This window comes from Crocodylus siamensis, chromosome 3, assembly GCF_052110815.1.
Source record: "Crocodylus siamensis isolate JL-2025a chromosome 3, ASM5211081v1, whole genome shotgun sequence".
NCBI classification, from domain to species: domain Eukaryota; kingdom Metazoa; phylum Chordata; order Crocodylia; family Crocodylidae; genus Crocodylus; species Crocodylus siamensis.
Window position 1 is genome coordinate 62,697,824 of NC_143397.1, and position 21,651 is coordinate 62,719,474.

A 21,651-nucleotide genomic window follows, 5' to 3' on the forward strand; every position below is an offset into this window, starting at 1 on the left:
GTGAGGATTTGGATAAACAAAGCTCTAAGCATTAAATCAAGTACAATGTAAGACTTTCCTAGTGGGTAAAGAACTACACATAACACCTCCTGATTTCTAAATATAGAACAGACATTTCATCTACAATAGAATCTACCAGGGTAGTCGTGATGCTTGTGAATAGACGTATTTAACACGGCAGGTACTGGTACAGACCCCTGAATTAGTTTCACTGCAGAGACTCACTACATAGCTGGTGAGTCAGGGAATACAGTAAACTAACAAAGAACTTTAAATACATTAATAGGTTCAGTGTAATTGAAGGCTACCACCTATGCAAAGTTATTAGTTTTTCTGAAATAAGAATCAGTGGAGGAGAAAAAAAGGAATTGCAAAAATGTTCCATTTAGCAGAAGCATCACTGAGAAGGAATAGAAGAGTGATCAAACAAAACAGAATACAACTGCTAGGCAACCATCTGGACTGCAACACTGCACACACTGCCATTTCTAGAACTAGTAAGTGACTAAGAACATTGTGATAGTATTTCAGTCCTTGGCTTCAGATGAAGATTGCTAGAAGTATCTTTATATTTTAGTTACCTGCAGCTGCAACTTGTCATTGGACGTTTGCAAAAGCACAACTGCTAAGTAATTTACACTAGTCAGGCCCTCCCAAGTTGTCATATTTACTAATTACACAAATTTGTAGCAAAGAACTGCCAGCAATTAGTTTTTGTTGTGTCCCCCCTGTGTTACAGTGTTTAGTGTTCTCACATTTTTTAGCCATCTGTGCAACCAGCTTGCTCATGGATCTGTCTGGTACTTTTTCCTATTAATCTGCCTCCTATTACTTGATGTCTCTCCATTCTAGAACTGGGAGTAGGGGCATATCGGGTAGCAAATTTCAAAGGCCCAGCTGGCCACTGTCTTATGACATGAGCAACCCTAATCTGTTTTGGTGACATGTAGCCCAGGTGCTACTGAGAACAAGAATGTTGCTCTTGAGCGAAGGGAATAAGAATCGGTACTCATATCCAGAAAAGTCAATAAGCCAGAATCAGATTGCCCAACATGCCAGCTCAGATGACTGAAAGAACATAGAGAGAGGACTCACAATAACATCTTTGTTTATAAGGAGACAAAAGACATCATTCCTCCCTGCCCGACTCTCCTCTCCACCCCTCTGTGTCACCTACTAGGACATCTGGAGCAGGCTGACCCAGTTTCTTCTTGTAGTAGTGGCTGTTGTTAAAGGAGCTGATTTCATTCTCATTTCAGTTACCCTCCCTATCAAGTGACAGCCTACTGTTTTTCAACAAGGGTTGTAACCAGAATATATTCTGTATCTCTAACCTTCTTAAGTGGCAGTGCAGTCCATAAATGCCTTTTTTATCTAAATTTGACTAAGGGGTCACAACTTACATGCAGGCCTTGCTGTACTTATCTCTCTAATACATTTCTCTCTTATCTAGGTTACTGTTCCCATTTCTATAGCATGTGAACATCTACTCAGCACTCCACAAATGGGATTACTAAAATACACTCCACCTAGGGCTGTTTTCAGAAACTCTTCTGACACTTGAAATAAAGCAAAGTGAAGCTGTTCCTTAATACATTTCATTCATTTATTTCCTGGTGTTGACAACATACCCTTAGAGGACTGCCTAGTGTGTGATTTTCCCCAACTGGTCTCACAGCAAGAGCATGTTGGTTTCCAAGGAATGATGAAATCTCACATATTTCCTTAGTCCATACCATGACTGAAAAACATGGCCAAAGAGGACAGCAGACAGAAGAATTCATATCTCATTACTTGTCAGTTTGATTGATGGGTATTTAGTACATGTGCCCACTCCTGTGCCGCACATTCTTATAGGAAAGGAAGACACAAGCCATAGCCTGCTTGTGATTAATCAGAGTTTTAGTATTATGATGTCAGTATTTACAGGCACTGCATAGAAAAATTAAAATCTATCAGTTAGAATCTATGCAAGAGACAGTTAAAATATATAATTATACACACTAAATACTTGACTGCCAAATTCCATTTATGTATCATCCATCAGAGAAGAACTTTATGCATACTAGTGCACATAGCATTACAAAGCCTATGAAGTAGAAAGTACGATTTCTACCCGAGATAAAAACCTGAGCCACAGAAGCCAACAACCAGATTTTTAAAGGTATCTAAGTGCCTGAACATGGAGATAGGTGTCTAATGGGGAAACTGCATGCATTTCAATGGGCCATCATGATTGCAACAACACTTCAAACCTATTATTTATTTCAATGGGAGTTTGGCACTTAGGTGCTTTTGAAAATTTCACTGGGCACTCCTTTAGGTGCTTAGACACCTTTTAAAATCTGCTCCTATGACCAAGGTCATACAGACAGATGTGGCAGAGCCAGGAATTGACTCTCAGTCCCAGTCTTAAACCACAAGATCATCCTTCCACTCTTACACAGGCATATCCATAATCAATTTTCAAATGTTAATAAGTCACCTGTTTTAAATATCATTGCATTTGTTACCTATGTTGTAATCTGTACCATGTTATCTCTAAACATAGACTTTGAGTATTGTTTGTTGTCGGGAAGAGGATGGCTTTTTATACACACCAATCTTATTCTAAAAGTTCCTGATATCTTTCCTCTTCTTTTGCCCTTCTTTCATTCCTGCTAGTACAGATCATACCGTCTCCTCTTTTAAAACAAGACAGGCAGTATTACAACATGACATTCAGGACCTGTGAAAAGAAGACAAGGCACAGAAGATCATTACCGAGTGCTTTAAGATCCATGCAAGCAAAATAGATTCTCCTGCACAAATGCGATAGTCATGGCAACAACTCCTCAGCTCTCGTGGATCAGGAACACGTAGTCAACTTTAAACATAATCCCACATATTCAACTTGTGCTTCTGTATTGCTTAATTAGCAGTAGAGCCATAATTCTTTTAACTGCTTTACCCTCACACACTAAGAGCTGGGATATAAAACAACAGGTTGAACACAAACCCTTAGGATGCAAATACAGGTAAACAGGACAGGCCACAGTAGTATAATAGGGGGTCTTTGATGGGCTTGTTTCCATACAGAATACTACTTTCTTCCCCCTCACCGCAACATTTCAGTTGCTATCTTTAATTGCACACTAGTCATCTGAGTTTCTGAATACTTTGTTGTACAGCACATTATACTAGCACTGGAATGTGTTTAATATAAAAGTAGGACAAGAATCAATACAGACTATAAGCCTATGAAAAACAAAAATGTCTAATTTTTTAAATCTGTACCACCATAACTCCCAAGCAGACACATTTGTCATGTAGTCATCAGTCAACTTCTTTATGTACCAGTTTGCCAGTTTTCTGCATTTTCTTTTAGAAACCAAAATAACCCTTCCAGAGTAATTTAAAAAAATGGTTATATTAAATTTTACATCCATTTTAACATGAGTTCTAGAGGCACCTAAAAATAACTGCTATTTAACAACTGCAAATATGATAAACACTGAATGTCTGCGTACTTTGAGATGTTCATTTTTTAACTTGGCAGCATATATTTTGTAGAATGCAAAATGTACCTCTCTGGTTCCATCATAGTGGCTAGTACTTCTAATATATGTATATTTCTGGGTCAGTTACAGTAGAAGCCTCTTTATGGGATGTGATGCTGTACTATTTCTCTTGGCTGTCAGTGGCAGCTGTTAGTACTATACTGCTTCCAGTAGTAATTACAATGTGCAAGGAACTGTACAGTCTTACAGGAAGGCAGACCTTACAGTATAAAGACAAAACAGACAGGGATAGGGAGAAGTAGTACATCAGGACAGGTAACAACAAACTGTTTGGATAATAATGCTGAAAAACACTCAGGTGAAAATATGCCTTTGTGAGAGAATTTTCCACTCATGTAGGCTAATATGTTAAAAACAATTCACTCATCTGATAAGAAAAAAAGTAAATTCTATCCCTTCTTTTCCACAATAGTTGTCAAAGTATCTGTCTTTGCATGTGTCTTCTACCATAACAACAGCTAGTGCCTCTCTTTCATTTTCTCTGTCTTCCATATTGCTTGTTGTTGTCTATATTTAGACTCCTGGAAAAGCTTCTGTACTTGTTTAGCAAAGGCAGGACTGTTTTCTTCCAGTGCATTAATAGTCTGCAGGACCAAAGGAGTCTTCTCCCTTGGAAGTGGATTATTCAGTGGCCTTACTGGTATGACAGAGTTGTATTTATGCTGTTTGTTAAGAGCGTTGATCAGGGAAGTATAAGACTGAAACTCAACCCAAGCCTCACTTAGGAAGTTTTCTGTCAACAATATAATAGTCCATGCTGACCCATTAACAGCATCTTTTAAGTTTTCTAAGACATGTCTCCCACAAGGCATTTCTGCAAAGATTATTCCAGGTTTAACACAAAATTTATTTTGTAGCAGGTGCTGGACTCGGATGGCTTCATCTATATCCTTCTCAGCATGCAAAATCACAAACTTGTAAAAAACATCCTCAGGATCTTCATCATTGTTGGGGATTTCTGAAGCAGTTGTGGAGGGCTCTTCTATTTCAACAGACAGGTCATACAATTCATAGTTTTGTTTCGAATCTCTCTGACATGTATCCATATTGTTACCCTCGTAGGTGTTATCTGATGGGGGCGGAGGATTTTGTCTGGAGTTAGTGCTGCCCATTATGATAAATGGAAATGTCCAAAGACGGTGCATTCATATGACTGGCATCTATTCTTCCCATTCTAAAAATAAAAAATGGAAAAGCTGTTGAATCTTTATAACAACCTATACTTGTATAGGAGAAATAAGTACCAGAAAGATACTTGTCACAATCCTGTAATAATGTGAACTGCTTGTCTAACTAGGGCAGGCTATAATTCATCCTAATGAAAGAAAAGCAGAAATGCTGAAAAGGACCTTGCAGCAACAGTGGGCATTAAATTACATGTGGACTACCATGGCAGCCAAGAAAACAAGCAATTCTAAGCTAAAGACTCAGCCACCATGTAAGATACCAGGACGTAACTAACAATTTTAAGGCCCTCTGGCAAAATTACACTTAAAATATCCTGTATGCAAGTCCCTCATATTCTGATTTGCTGACCTCTTTCTGATTGTATCAGAGAAAAATCAGAGCCTAGGTTTAACATACTATATAAAATACCTACATTACACAGGAAGCTTTCCCCAAGCTAAGACATATGTGCACAAAATGCTGTAGGAAAGTGCATAACTTACACACAAGGACTAATTAGAGAGCCACTTGATGACCTCCCAGATTTAATGAATTCCAGACAATATTTCAGAGTTCTGATTTTTTGCACCCCTGTAACACAAATACATACTTGAGGTCCAATTCCATTTCCACTGAAGTCAATGTAAGATTCTAATCTGGAAGACTGTAGTAAGAGCTGGAAGGGACCTCATAAGGTCATTTAGTTCAGCCCCCTGCTCAAGGCAGGATCAGCCCTGACTAAACCATCCCAGTCAAGTGGCTGTCTAATCTTCTACTGAAAATTTCCAGGGATGGAGATTCCACAACTTATCTAGGGCAGGGCATCTACGTGTGCCTATTAATGTGCAGCAAGTAATAGCTTGCCCTAGAGCTTATTTCTGCCAGGTGTGTGTCTGTATGTCCCCAGGATTGCAGCACATTGAGCCAGGGCAGAGTAGCCCTGGATGGCAGGGGACCCCAGGCATCACAGATATTTGAAGACTATTAGCAAATCCCCCTCAGTCTCCTTTTTCTCCAACCTCAATAACCTTAGTTTGTTCAGTCTTTCCTCATAAGGCATGCTTCCCAGGCCTGTAATCATTTCTGTCATTCTCTGCTGAACTCTTTCCAATCTGTCCACATCTTTCCTGAAGTGTGGGGCCCAAAACTGAATGGAGCAAAATTGCTGTACTGCAGTTTACCAGTTCCAAACAGAGTAGAATCAATTCCTTTAATTTGCAAGAGATCTTATAACTCACTGTAACCCCAAGTCCTTTGTAGCAGTATATCAGCTTAGGGAAAGGGACAAGTGGGGTCTGCCAACCATGTCCTAGTCTATATTTGTAAATACAATTATTCTATTCTAAGTGCAGGACTTTGCACTTGTCCTTGCTGAATTTCATCTGATTGACTGTGGACCATTTATCTAGTTTATCCCAGTCATTCTTGATCCTAGCTCTACCGTCAAGTATCTGCAACTCTACCCAGCTTGGTGTTGTCCACAAATTTGCTAAGCATGCATTCAATCCCATTGTCCACATCATGAATGATGTTATTGTGGCAGTGTGTTTTAAGGGGACAAGCAGCCTGCAAGTGGTGGGGGTGCTAAAGAGGGACCCACTTGACAGGGAAAGGGCTGGGCTTACCTGGGGGATAAGTCCAGCCCCTGCACAGGAGCAGGCAATAGGATTTTGGAGGCTACAAAAAGGTGGGCTTAGCTAGGAGATAAGCCCAGACCTGATTGGACCAAGATGTAAGTTCTTGGAGGCTGCTGAGAGGGAACGTCATTGGGCAAACAGGCTGCAGGTGGGGCAGGAGGCAATTGGGGACCCATGACCAGGGAAGTGACTGGCCTTAAACAGAATATAAGCCTAGGCCCCTGAGTTGAGCCAGCAGTAGGCCAGGGAGGTTATAGAAGGAACATTTCAGTAAGATAGCTCCAGCTCTTGACTACCAGTGTGGAGAATGCAGCCTCTGGCAGTCTGGCCTTGAGTCACAAAGGCAGGAGCTCCAGGCAGCAGGACAGCAGCTGAGATCTTGAAATGCTGAGGTAAGCAACTCTACCAGCCTAGGGAATAGGGGAGTAGTAGTTGGGTGGAGACAGAGTTGTGTATGCAGGCAAGTGACTGAGGGTTTAAGACTAGACCCAGAGAGATCTTCACCGCCAAGAAGGACTACTGCTGGAGACAGAGCCCAAGGGGGGCAAGTCAGGCTAAGGGAGCCCTAGGTCTCAACTGGCCAGAGGTGGAGCCAGGGCCCAGGAGGGGCTGTAGCTGAACATGCCAGTCCTAGAAGAGTGTGTGAGAGCTGGGCCAGGGGGTCTGAAGGCTTGTAGCCCAGTGGGGAGAGCTGGGGGGGGCAGGAAGCCTATAGGTTGGAGGGTTGAGCATGAGCTTAGAGAAATCAGAGGCTGAGAATGAGACCAGTGGGCTTGGGAGCCCAGAAGGGAGGTGTGACATCAGTGGGGGAGAAAGGTCAAAGCATCTGTAACTGAAGAGGGGCAAGGATACCCAGGGCAGGATAACCAAGGAGATGTCCTGGGCAAAACAGAAAATTGCACCCTACTGGGGTTCAGGGTCACAGTGGTGGGGCTGTTTTTGGTGGGGCAGTCCCTGTAAAGTGCCACTGGTGACAAACCCCAGGGAAAGAGGAGTATGGGATGTCCAAAAACCCCAGTCCCTGCTGCCTTGTGACTTATCCAGTGGAAAGGGAAATGCTAAAGCAGGATACCCTGACAGAAAAGCAACTGGAGGTTCACAGAGAAAGAAAGGGATCAGAAGATACACAAGTCCAGAGTCTAGAAAGGGACTCGGAGTGGGCTCAGAAGATCCAAGGTCCTAGAGAGAGAGAGAAGGGGCCAGAGGACCTATAAGCTCAGGGCGCAGAAAAGGACTAGGAGTGTGATCAGAGGATCCAAGGGCACGCAGAGAGAAAGAAAGGGATCAAAGGACCCATGAGCCCAGAGTTCAGAAAGGAAGTGGGAGTGGGGTCAGAAGATCCAAGGGCCAAAGAGCAGGTCCCAGCCAAAGGGTCATGTGAGCATGGGAGGCCAGGGACCTGTAGCCCAAAGGGGGCATGAGGCAGAATCAGTGACTTGTAGCTCAGGAGGGTGTACAGGGTCAAGGGGTAAAGAACGTAGAGAAAAGCAGAATGGTATCAAAGGGTCCAAAGGCCTAGAAAGTGGACAAATGTGAGACCAAGGGGTCTGAGAGCCCAGAGAAGGGGCTAAGAGAGGGTGAAGATCAGAGAAAGATGCCATCTGAGAGGCTTGTGGCATGGTGTAGGAGTGAATGGAGCCATGAAATTAGCCCTTAAGGCAAGGACCACACACACCTGGTAGTCATTAGCAGGAGATCATGTCTGGAAACCCTTGGGGCAGACTCCCTTTTATAACTATAAAATACACCAAGGTATGGCAGGGTAGAGAGAGAGCAGGGTAGAAAAATAATTGTTTTGGTTTCCAGGGGCTCATAGCCAACCCTGGATTAGGTGCCCTGCTATAGTTATACAATACAGGACCCAGGACAGACCTCTGGGAAATATCACCTGATACTTCCTCCCGACTAAACACTGAGGCATGGATTGAGCATGATGATCCAACCTGCTGTGTATCTACCTTACAGCACTTTCATGTAGTCTACATTTTCTTAGTTTGTTGTGGAAGACAGTGTTGAAAGCATTGGTAAAGTCAAGGTACAGAATCAACCACAGAGCTTATGACCGTATATCATATCAAGTTGGTCAGACATGGGGAGTTGATTCTTAGAGAATCCATGCTGCCTCTTTCTGATCTCCTTGTTTTCCTCTAGAAGCTTCAATGTAAGACTCCTTGAGCATCTGCTTCACGATCTTTCCAAGTGTCAAGGTCAGAGCTGTAATTCCCTGTATCCTCCTTCTTTCCTTCCTTAAAGACTAACAATATATTTGCCATTCTCCAAACATCCAGGGCCTCATCTGACCTTCACAAGTTCTGAAATAGGATAGCCAATTGGTCTAAAATTACCTCAGCCAATTCCTTCAGTACACTATGGTGTATCCCATCTGGCCCTGCTGACTTGAAAGCAGCTAGCATTTCTAAGTAATTCTAAATCTGTTCTTCTACTACTGTAGGCTGTTCCTCCTGGAACTATTTGCCACATCTACAGTCGAACGTATGGATCTCAAATCAACCTCCTCAGTCATTTGTGGAGTCCCCAGTGACTTTCCTATTTACTGAAAGGCTGTCATCCTTGTATTGAAAGATTATTGCTAACAATGATGACAAATTCTTTGAGATCAATCCAGCAGAGCTAATATTTACTATTTAATTTTAAAAATCTGTCCCATCTAGAACTTACTTGAAGTGACATGATCAGTTTGCCTTTGCTTTCATTATAATTTTATAATCAGATGATAATAATTAGACCAAGTGAGTAAATGATAAATTGCATCACAATATCCATAACCTTTTTAGAAGGGGCTAATTATTCATTTAGAACATAAAAGGGAACCGTTATTGGGCACTCTGTTCAAGCAGCCCTATTACAATATTTACTCAAATACAAGATAACCCTGAATATAAAATGCCAACCCCCAATAATTAAATTCTATGTATGCAGAATGTATAAATTTGTTATTTCCTTGGCACATAATCAAATTATTGGAGGTTTCCTTGACTCTGTCCCCCTCTACCACTGCTACAGCAGGAAAAAATAGATCTCGGGGGGGGGGGGGGTCAGGTGCCCCCCTTGCCCTCTGCACTGATGACTAGAACTAGGTGTTCTTGTCATTAGTACTAGGATGCTTCAAAACCGTATATGTAGATAAGATGCATAGCAACCTGGTCCACCTCTACTTCATAGGAGGAAGGGCTACACCAGTAATTTACAACAGTTTGAGAAGGGGGAGGGACCGGCAGATTCTGAGTGAACTGTCTGGGGCCCTGTTTGTTGTTTGCCAAACATTTAAGGCTGGTGAAGAAACAGGAATAATTGGAAATAGGAAAGAAAGGCACAGTTCAACTGCTGGAGTGAAGAGGAAGTTGAGATGTATTCAGTGTAATGGCTCACCATGACTTTGAGTCAGCACTGAGGGAGACTGAGTGCAACAGGCCCTACCTTATATCTTACTCAGACAGGCTCTACTAACCTACCCTTGTGGTAGGCTCCTGTCTTAGCCGCCTGCAGAGGGTTTAGATTGAGTGTGATTGCAGGTAGAAAGGTAAGAAAGATTGACTGACTTAAGAAAAACACAATTATGCATAGTAACAAGACAAATGATGACAGACCAAACCAACTTGTTTCAGCAACTTATCGGCAGTCCCTCTGATGCCTGATACACAGCAAGCTTCTCTTTCCATAAAGTTCAGTAAGGTCAGGCATCCCCTCAGATAGCATTGTCCAGGGTGTCAGGAAGGACCCTGGAATGCAGTTCTTGGGCTCCTCAAGGTCCACAGGGCCACTGATCTAGGCAATAGCTAACTAATTCTTTTCACAGAGCTGCATCTTCCTTCTGAATGGTTTCTAGATATTTCAGCTATTTTATGTCTTCTGAAAGACACTGATAATGTACGACCACTTAGATTCCTTTTTTTTCAAGCTGTCCTTAGACTGACCAATAATGGTATAAGCCTTGCACTCCTCTGATAAGCCACAGGGCCTTACTACTTCCAGGCTTTGCTAAATTTACTAGGCCTTATTTATACAAGTCCTCACTACATCATAACCTATAATTAGGCTTTTAGCAACAACTTATAGCTTAATATGTAAACAAATACAGAAAAACACTTAATCTAATCTTCATAGAGCTTCCAGCAAGCACTTTTATTACACAGACCTACTTTTTAGCTGCTACAGGCTCCCATCAGCATCTCAGTCTTTTGACTAAAATCAAGCATTTTGGCACAAAGGAGAGGGGCCAGAGCCAGCCCTGACACCTCCCAGTACTAGCCTGGTACTGCAGGACCTCCAGATCTGGTGCCTAGTTCCTACAAAGGGAACACACACCTGTTTGGTTTGTGGGGGTTTTTTTGTTTTGTTTTGTTCCTGCCCCTCCCCCCACCCAAGGGCCACATACCAAAAAAGGTTCCCATCAACATGTTTGCCCAGTGTGAGCCATGTGTTGTACAGTTATGCTTCGTGTTGGCTGTACTTAATCATCTTTATATTTGGCTTCCATTACTGAGCACTAGCTGCTTTTGGCAGCAGTTTAAAGATAGATAATATATTTAATGAGGTTTCCTTGTATGTAAATATAAGATAAGGGTTTTTCCCCCCAATCAAAACTCCTCATCTTATATTTGAGTGAATATGGTAGCATACTGACACTTGTATATCATGTTGCCTTGCTAAGAAGAGAGTGATTTGCTAGAGCCTGGGCATAACAACACTGGAGGACTGACAGTGGGCTTTCAGCGTATGAAAAGTACTCTTTTTCTCTTTTAAGGGGAATTTTCCCATGTAGCTATTCTAAAGAGACTGCTGCTGAATTTCTATTTCAGCACAACACCTCCGTATTTATTTCCCTTTAAAAATGCTGACCCACAATAGCATACATTCCCACTAATGCTTTCATCTGCTTTATCATCACATAACAAAAATTCAGCTGCCTGTAATTATGTCACTGCCATAAACCATACACTTGCTGCTTCTTTTAGGCAATTATTATTCATAAGGGAATAACAATTAAAGAGTATGCCAGTTGCTGAATTATTCCACTATATAAATTTATACGTATATGTAGATGATTGTCCAACTGCTTAAGGTGCCTTTTCTAGGACTTTAATCAGATTAATTCAATACAGACTGCTAGTTTATAGGTGGTAGTGTTAATTTTTTATGTGCCTGCTTTTATGAATGGTTCCATTTGTTTATTTTCATACACAGAAATTCTTATTTAGAAAGGCATCATAGGGTAATAACATCAGAGAACATTTTCTCATATTCCATAGATTAGACATTACCATCTGGTAGGTTTGCTCCTGGAAAGTAATATTGTGAAATGGAACACCTGACCAAGTAATATAATTACAGCTCCATTCCTGTAAACACTTTTCACAGTGACTAGCTCCAGTGGCTTTACAGTAATATTCATGAAAAATAATATTTATAAATTGACATAGACTATATCCATATCTTTTAATTTATTCTCTGTTGATTAATACACTCTAGTAATGTTAAGCTGGCTTTTGTTTCCTTGTTTTTGGTCTGATTTCCACAGCACACATGGACTTGTTACTGTAATTCAGTGCTGGGTGAAGCATTCATGCCTGAGCAAGTAATAATACTCTTGTTTTGTGTTTGGTGTTTTTTGGTTGGTTTTTTTGGCAGCTCTAGACAGCTTTGATTTCTGGTGGAACAGCACCACCTTCTGACACACACATTTTATACAACTTCCCACTTATAATGTAGTAATTTTTTTTTTAAATGCCTTACAGAATTAATTCACAGCCAAGATGATCCATTCTGCTTCCATGAATAGAGGGGAGTGAAATCAGTAGATCCTGTTCCTAGAACACAGAGTATGTCATGCTGTTCTCATTTACTTTGGTTTTACACTTAATTCCACTGACTCCAGGGATTGATGCTGACCTCTTGACTTCTGTGGTTATGAACAACAGAGGATGTGAGGCCACACAGTTCTACAATTTTTCCTCTGTGCCTGTGAACTCTAGGAAGATCCTCTACTGCAATTCTGGCTGGGATCAGTGCTTCAAAAGGCTTGACAATAAGAGTATAAAGAGGTGGAGCTGACCATCTGCTACAAGAACCTGTAAAGAAGGTGGAAAACTGTAACTTTACAAAACATGCCTGCCTCAGTTTCCCACAATGCCAGTTTGGCTGTCCTTTCCCACATGCAGTATTTCCCAGCACTGCATTTAACTATGTTAAGTACAAAAATGGGAAGCAATATGAGAAGGTTTACAAGACATTGACATGTCTTTTTGGAGTTCATATTCTTGATCAAGGTTTTGTTTTTCGGGGTTTTTTTGTTTTTTCTTGTTATGGTAAGCTTTTGTTCAGTTGGGTTTTGGAGGACAAGGATAAGAATGTAAGGAAAGGAAGAAACCTTTCTTGAAACACTGCAACCCAAACCTTGATGGCATTCAGATGACAGTGTAATGCACACTTATTTGATAAACTTTTCCCCATAATTTCTGCTCTTACAGGTAAATACATAAAATCCAATTAATGAAAATATGCTCTTCTGTCTAATACCACTGGCAGAGAAGAAAACCTTTTTTTTAATATGGATGCATGTGCTTTCTACTACTTTGCAAATGATGTTAACTGCCTTAAATATTTCTTAGGAAATGAGGTAAACAAAATAGACATTAGTTTTAACTCCTTGAATTGTACTTGGGAATACTGTAATTTAAGAATAGTATTCAATACATTAAATCACACCTAGGGAGGCACTTACAGGCAGAACACTAGAGTATCCTTGTCTTTGCCTGTTCTTCCCTGGTGCCATTAACAAGCACCAAGTGCTGCATCTCTGATCTTGAGCTGTTACTTGGTGATACTACTATTAGGGGAAAAAATGCTATTTTATTTGAAACTGAAATTTTCGTTTTAAAAAGTGTTAATTTAGGCAAAATTTTCCATGAAGAAAGTATTTTGAAGTGAATTTTTGTTTCAGAATGCTGCATTTTGGAAAACTAAAAAATTTTATTTTGAATTTCCTTTTCTCCGTTTCTATATGTGTATTCTTTATGCACAATATCCATGTAATAGGTGTAGTAGTCATGCTTTTGGCTCACTGTATTGGGATGAACAAGACTCTAACTTTTGACTCCAATAAGCTGAAAGTAAATCTGTTTCCATTTCAGCAAGGGTTGCCTCTCCCATTTTCCTCCTACACAGAGTTGCACACTTTAATACTAGCACCTCCTTCCTAATGCTCATGAGGCTTTGGTAGTGGTTCCAGGACCAGTGAAACATGTCAACTAACCTACTCATGTATGTTAGTAGTATTTTTCACTCGGTCACTACTAAGAGGCAATTGCTCTTTATGGTTTTTAAGAATAGAAAGAAACATTTATTTTCTAGATTAATTATAAGGGGGGGCGGAAAGAGATGAGTTGAAGAGCTGTGTCAAACTGTTCCATGAAATACAAGAAAAGACTACTTGATTCACATGTCAAGTTTCCGCTTGCTTGTGCTATACTGAAACTGTTTAAAACAACTTTTTTTTACTATACAAAAGTTTATTTTCAGTATCTTTCAATGGTGAGGAGTATGCTACCTTTAATGATATTTAAAATTAAAATGCAATAGATTTCTTTTTTAGTTAATGTGTATTTTAAAATATCAACAGAAATACAAACTACTGGATTTACTCAAATCCAAGATGACATTTTTCCCTAATCCACATGGGAGGGGGAAGCTTTGTCTTTAGATTCCAGTATCCTCAGGACAGGCTGAATCCAGAACTGCCCTGGGGCAGGGTGGCTCATGAAATGGGGGAGAGGGTTCATGGTGGGGGGGGAGCGCAGGGGAAACTACAGAGTGGGGGTTTGGGATGCAGAGGGGAGATCATGCTGTGGAAGAAAGGAGGTACACAGGGGAGACCAATGGTGTAAACCTTGTGGGCAGCACATAGGAGACTGTGCAGCCCATCCCCTTGTCACCTGCTGTTTCCTCTCCCCACTCCCCACTAGTTACCTTTTGGCTCAAGCTCCTGCTCCAGCCCTTCTAACTCAAATCCAGCTGGGTTCAGTGCTACTGCTTCTGCCTGGCCAGGCTGGGCTGGGACCACTGCTGCTGACTGCCCTAGTACTGGAGCTGAGCTAAAGCTATCCAGAAGGTAAACTGAGGGGGAGAAAGCAGTAAGGGAGCTGGTATAGGCATGGGGTAAATCACACCACATGGTAGGAGGCCACAGGGCAAAGGGTGGGGAAAGGGGGAAGGCAGCAGAGGGGGCATGCAGTGAGGAGGCAAGGGAATAGGGGGCAAGTGGCAACAGGGAGACAGGCATCAGGGAGACAGGAACAGGCACAGGGGGGCAAGAGGCAGGGGCACAGCCACTTGCTCCCTGGCACTGCTTCCCCCCACCACAGTAGCAGGGGGGATACATTTAAGATGATCCTCCAATAATTAGATTCTGTACATAGAAAATTATAAAAAATGTATTATTTCCCATGTATATAATCTAATTATTGGAGGGTCATCTTAAATTCAAAGTCATCTTTGGATTTGGGTAAATACAATATATTTCAATGTTACTGACATGCTGCTGCATTTCTTTTAAAAATTATTTTTAAGTGAAGGAAAAAATCCAGAAAACATTACAAAAATTCTAACGCACAAAATGTTTCTGAAAAAAACATTTTCAGACATTCTGTTCCATGGAAAAATACTAAAAATAGTTTCAAATTAGAAAAAGAAACAAATTTTAATGCGCTAAAATTACCTAAAAAAAAAAAATGAAATTCCAAGTTTCAAGCAGCTCTGTTAGGTAACTCAGAAAGGGAGATATATCTGGTAAAGCTTGGAGGCTGCTAAATATGAACGAATGATAACCGCCCAACAAAATTCTTGCAACCACCAAGCCATATCCAAGTAAAATCCATACCGGTAAGGACAAAAGATATTTGAAGAATTCATATAATGCCATAGTTACTCCACCATGACTTAAACTTACTCCAGAATGAAGGATTAAGACAATACTATGGTGAGCTCATCAGAATTAATTACTAATGTGTTGAGGTCAGGCATAACTCCCACTCATTGCATAGATGTTCATAGCTGTAAGGCACTGCCAAGCAATTCTTCCTGCTTTGAAGTTCAAGAAACACAAAGATCTAGTTCACATCTGAAGCCCAACCAAAGCACAGTATGCGTCACCTGGACACGGACTGGTCCCCAAACATGCCAGTACTATCCAAATTCAATGGGACCCTGTCCGCAACAGAATACACTCTACGCCAGAGGTTCCCAACCCTCAGGCCACAGCTTGGTACCAGGCCACAAAGGATTGGCTGCCAATCTGAAAGTCTAGAAGTGACTGGCATACTGCAGACCAGCAGTATGCTGGCCACTTCTGGTCTGCAGTATGCTGGTCCGCAGTTTGCCAGTCCACAGTTTGCTGGTCCGTGGTCACTTCCAGTCCATGGTCACTTCTGGTCTGCAATTTGCTGGTCCACAGCCTAAAAAGGTTGTGAACGACTGCTTCACACTAAGAAATACTTGACTTCACTCCCAAACAGCAGCTTGGGTAGACTAGGTTGCCAACCTACCAAAGCATTTCCTGTTCAGAATTTCCTCTTCACTTTTTCACAGACCCTCTTCAGTTTTTCAAGTTTTTCTGATCTGTATCAGAGATGTCAAACTCACCCTAGACCATCAAGCTCCTCACAGGCTAGAACTAGATCTGAACCTGGTGAGCTATAGCAGCTGCAGGGGTTAAGGAAGCTATCACTTGCTCCCCTGCCACCAACATGCAGTTTCAACAGACCTCCATACCAAGAATTTCACTGATGAGCCATGTTCTCAACCACCCCACACCTAAATTCCTGGCCCCTCTAGGAGCCTTAAGCTATATGTTTCAGAGCATGCAAACACATACTATTCAGGATCATAGGTGCCGACTTTAATTTTTGCCAGGGGGAGGGGGCCTAAGAAGATGGACATGCAGAAAGTGTTATGCATTTCAGGCCCTCTTCTTGAGGGGGGCCAGGGCCCTCAGGCCCCCACGTACTCAGCATCTCTGCCTAGGAATTATTGTGCCAAAATCATTCTTTTTAAAAAAGATTTACAGTCTCATTAGCTTTACAAAGAATGTTTCCTTGGGATTACAGTGCCACAATCATTTTAAAGAGTAAAACAATGCAAGGTTTTCTCTTGCATCTCTGCTACTTCCCATTCATTTTAATCACTATCCTCACCCCTTGGCATTCCCATGGATTTACTGTCAGATCTGAAGAGTCATATGTATGCGGTATTATCTTGCTGTTTATGTTGTTCAGGTACCATTTCTGTATTTTAAGTTATGCTATTTTTTTCAGAAAGTATTGACTTTGCAGATTCCATATGCAAGGTCATCTCTTTTGCCCATATTTTTTCTACTTAAAAGATCTGCAAGCCATCTGTCTCCTTAATAAGATGTTTCTCAATAGCCTCAAGGCTGATTCTGCTCCCTTTAAAAAACAAACAAACAAAACTTTGTCTCTCTGTTTATCATTAATCACTTGCCTCGATTTTAAAATCTGGCTTTGCAATATTTATCAATGTGTTACTGCCACAGTAGTCTCCTCTTTTCTCTTCTGATATCAAACCCAACTATGCAGCAGTTGCTTCAGCTCACTGCAGTCCTAATACTGCTAAAACTATACGATATTATTTTAACTTTATTACAGTTGTGATTTTATTTACCAAACAAATCAAGTGAAACCTGTGCCCTTCCCTTTTGGAAGAAAATCATTTTTTAAGAAAAGTTCTCCATGTCATCTTTACAAAAAAGCATTTTTTGTCTCCCAAATTTGCTTTTGGTGTTACTTGATAAAATAGTACCATCATACTAATACAGAATATGCTCTTGTGATTTATGATTTCTTTATATAAACTGGTTAAGAGTTAAAAATTAAGAGTAAAAGAGAAATCTCAAAACCCAACTTCAGTAATTTTCAGAACTACAAATTTTACTTCTTCCCATTTAGCTAATTATTATTAGCATTTGGCAGGAAGTCACAAGACAAGCAAAGATGAAACACAGCAGCTGCCAAAGATTCTTGTCTGGCATTTGGAGTGCATTCTTGTAATAAATAACAGACTTGCCTTTCACCATCATCAGGTATGAAATAAAAACAGCTAAAATGAGACAAAAATAGTTCAAGCAGAGAGAGTACATTTTATTTACTAAGTTATAAAATGTATGTTATTATGCCCTCTCTGCTGTTGTCTACATAAGAGCAAAAAGGGAAGAGAGAAAAAGCAATTTATATAGTTGCACTGTGAGTTCTCAAATAGCCACAGCTCAGTTAATCTTCCTTTTTCATATTGTCGTACTAAACTAGACACTCAGGGGAGCAATAGCACTGGGTCTCAGTATTCACCAGAGCTGTCTCTCAACTACTAATTTATTCAATACATTTTATATGCCAAAGGGATAGACAATATTTCCATCAGCTGAAACTGAAAGTCATTAAACAGGAATGTCCAACTCATCCCTAGTTGCATCTGGCTCTCTGAATTAAAGTCAGTTTAAAATCTATTGGGCTACTGACTGGCATATTGTTTTATCTCCCACTGAGGATGGAGTCCTGAATATTCTATAATCTAGACTGCAGGGAACCTATAAAGCCCTATAAAGTTGTTGTGCCCAATTCAGCAATGCAAAAGCTGCAATATCGCATTAAAATCTCTAAAGTCAAGACACCTCTCTTACAGTCAGTTCAACTTCATTTCCATATGAAAACTTTTAACTACAATTAATTTGAGTAGTATCTAAAATGGCAATAATTTGAGAGGAAAAAATAGCTTAGGGACAAAACACTGTGAAAAATTCCAAGTAAACAGCATGGCCCACTGTTTTCACTGTAGACAGTCAATTTCCCTGTTTTGTTCCTTGGATTTCTCATAGCGATAAAAAAAGAAGAAACACTGACAAAAATATTTTATAAGAATGCACCTAAATTGAGACTAGATTCAATGGCAGGGATCCTGCATGAAATGACCTGTATGGACTTCTGACATTAGAATCTTCGGGATTTCAAGTCAGTAATAATGTCCCTTCAAGAATTTGAAACCTGCATTTCATTTTAAAAGTATGGCAACATGTCCCTATTTATTCAAAAGTTCATGACTGACTACAGAGCTGGAAAGGCTCAAACAGATTTCATAGACATTAGGGCTGGAAGGGACCTTGGAAGATCATCGAGTCCAGCCCCCTGTTTTTAATCAATTATTTCAGAATAATATTTGATCATAAATAATGTTTTAATATTCAGTTTCTAAGCCTCATTCCCACAGCATAGACAGCCACACTGCAGGCTCCCACTGACAAAAAGCAAAAGTGTTAGTCTTCCTCAGCTTTGAACCCAGGCAGTTAGACTCACTCCAGCAAGATGGGGCTGACTGTTTAAGCCATTTTAAGTTAAACTCCTTGTCCTAGATTCATGCAAGCTGCTACAGGGAGGTGTGTGTAACAGGGGGTGGGGGTGAATTTCACAGAAAGAGAAGGGCAGGGCAGTACTGTTGCCTCCTGCCCTGTGCCAGGGCTGAGGTAGGGGAAACAGTGTCACCTTGCAATACCCTAGAGCAGAGGTTTTTGGTACCGAGACCCATGTCTAAATACCGATGACCAGTCCCGACCAAGTGACCTTCACTCCTGATCTACTGCCCCCAAGTACTGCCCCACAGTATGGAACTCTGCCAGCTTGCAGGGCAAAAGCCACAGTTTCCTATGTTTCTCTCCTTTAAAGGAGAGTCCATTTTTAAAGTTTGTTCATGACCCTTCAACATATTCTTGCAACCCACTTTTGGGTTGAGAAATGCTGCTCTGGAGGGGTTTGGAGCATTGCCAGTGCAGTCCTTGGCTGGTCTAACTATTGCACATTTCTGGTCTTTGATATGCTCCTGGCACCCACAGTGGAAGGGAAAGGCTATTCCTGGGGTCCACCAAGGCAGGGACAAGGAAGACAGAAACTTTTGGAGACCCCAGGATAAATCTGCTTCTATAAAATGTCAGTGACTAGGAAGAGAGGAGGGTAACCTGTTAGTCTCAGGAAAGCAGTGACAAATAGGCCTGTTAGTCTCAGGCAAAACACAGGGCACGGTAGCACACCCAGAGCCATCCCTAGAGTACAGCAAATCAGGGTGACTGCCCTGGGCCCCATGCTTTGGTGGAGTCCCGTGGAGCCAGGCAGAGCAGCCATGGCCCCTTCTGCAGCGCCTCCCTGGAGCAGAGAGCTCAACCCCGCACCATGGAGGAAACACGGAGACCACCCTCCCTTATGGGAGTAACATGGCCCCACACAGGCTGATTTGCCCCAGGCCCCATACCCCACCCCCCAGCGTTGGCTCTGGGAGCAGCTTCAAGCCCTGCTATGTTTTCAAATGAAAGCTAACCAGAAACCACCTATTAAGAGTTTTCAAGCACTACCTTTACAGCTGGTTGGCTCTTTATGCCAGACAGGCATTTTTATGGCCCGGGAATGCAGCTGGCCTAAACTGATTGCACCACACACCTACGACCTGCATAGTTGAGGGAACATGTAGCAGGGGCCTTAGAGACTAACAGGCTCAGAAGAGGCAGGAGCTGCCCTGGCCAGCCAGCCACTCAGGCAGCGGCTCCCCACCTTCCTGGACCCGAGGCGCCCGGAGGAAGAAGCCAGCTCTTCGCTTTCACTTGCATTTTGCAGTCTCCACAGTGGGTTTTGCCCCCTTGGCAAGAGTTCCCAAGGCAGTGGCAGGTCCAAAGGGGCGTAGCACCCTGTGGCATCCCAACGACAAGTGCTGACACCCGGCGCAGGGCCTGCGGGCGGGGGGGGCACGGAGGTTTCTCCCTCGTGCTGAGCTGCCAAGGCGGCGGCACCCCCAAAGGGTCCAGCACCCCAGATACCCCTGTGGACTCTCCGCCTGGCTGGCCATACCTGCCAGCACCCCCCGCAGCGCAGCTCCCCCATGCCTCTGGGCTACCCTGTACGAGGCTGAAGGCAAATCCCCCCCATGCGATCCGTACCAGCCCGGGGGCGGCGCGCAGGCGCAGGCAGATCCCAGCCCAGCGGCAGCAGGCGGAAGCGGAAGCGGAAGCGGCTGCGGCTGACTTGAGGCCGGGGGGCGTCTGGCGTCAGCGCCGGGGCAGGGTCCAGGCTGCGCGGGCGGCGACCAGCTCTAAGCAGGAGGGGGTGGGTAAACCCAGAGCCGCTCTGTGTGCCCAGGGGTGCTTATAGACAACTCAAAACTTCCTAAATGATAAAAAAAAAACCCCTAAAACCCAGTATAACGTAAACTCCAGACGCGACTCTGCATCATTTGAACAGGGCTGCAGATAATCTGACAGGAAAACCATAGGAATACAGCGATTATACTGAGTGGTGGGGGACAGATGTTGGAGAAAGCCTTGCATTGTTTTACTTCCAAAAAGAATACTTGTAGCACAATTAATTCCTGACCCTGGCTCGCATGTGCCTGACACTGGAGAGCCCCAGGGGGTGATTTCTGCCCCTGTAAGATTGCAGCCAGGAGGAAGAGAGGAGAGCAGCCTGAAGTCAGGCATCAAGCCTGTCAAGGCCACACCTTGGGGTCAAACTGGTCCAGAGGCATGAGCTGTCCTAGCCAGCCTCCCACCCTGTCCAGACTCAAACCACTGTGCTCATAGACCTGAGGAAGACCGTCTTGCCTTGCAAAGCTTGTCTGACTAGATTCCAGTTATGCACTTGGTCCCACAAAATGTATAGCAGCAAGAAATCCTTGCCTCATGTAATTTCTCAGATCAAGTGTAGTGGGCTTAACCTGGTGGGGGAAATCCCATGTCCCAAGAAGGCAGTTTTCCTGAACCGCGTCACAGGAGAACTGCTCTTCTGGCGTGGTTCAGTACCCACTGAGGTGCAGTAGCTTTAAAAGCCCAGTTTATGGAAATAGGAGTCTCCTCCCTTGCTAGCTCCGAGGCCCTTATGGCAAAAGGCAAGCAAAATGCAGGAGCATCCAAACCCCAAGCCGCCGGGCTTGGGCCTGCAAGTAGGATGCCTGCCAAAGGTTTTGGAAAGATCTGAAGCCTCAGGTGCAGATGGAAGATGTTTGCCAGTAGTAGGGCCACTTATGGTTCCGAACTCTTGGATTTGGAATCAGTTTGGGCTAATTTGACCTTGGATATAAATTATATTAAAAAAATTCTGGACCATCCCAGCTAAAGCATCACTACAGGTTTCCTTTGCTTTATGCTGTACATCAGAGGTTCCCAATCCCCAGGTTGCAGCCTGGTGCCAAGCTGCGAAAGGTTGGGTGCATGCCTGGAAGTGACCGTG

The 21,651-nt window shown here is 42.5% G+C and overlaps 1 protein-coding gene across 7 annotated transcripts; it reads right to left on the bottom strand.

Annotated features, from left to right (window-relative positions):
- On the bottom strand, positions 1 to 20,456 carry TICAM2 (TIR domain containing adaptor molecule 2). Of its 7 annotated transcripts, XR_016441229.1 has the most exons (3): positions 20,367 to 20,456; positions 3,567 to 4,734; positions 1 to 2,728 (listed from the first exon to the last, which is right to left on the bottom strand). XR_016441229.1 is itself a non-coding variant. In XM_090038405.1 (2 exons), the coding sequence occupies exon 2, from the start codon at positions 4,703 to 4,705 to the stop codon at positions 4,019 to 4,021; it is 687 nt and encodes a 228-aa protein (XP_089894531.1). In that variant the 5' UTR covers positions 4,706 to 4,734; positions 20,367 to 20,456; the 3' UTR covers positions 2,757 to 4,018. The 7 variants fall into 7 exon arrangements, 6 of the variants coding, with proteins under 6 accessions (XP_089894531.1, XP_089894533.1, XP_089894536.1 ...); XM_090038405.1 differs by lacking the exon at positions 1 to 2,728 and having other exon boundaries at positions 2,757 to 4,734; XM_090038407.1 differs by lacking the exon at positions 1 to 2,728 and having other exon boundaries at positions 2,757 to 4,734; positions 20,278 to 20,414.
- Between the last annotated feature and the right edge of the window lie 1,195 nt (positions 20,457 to 21,651).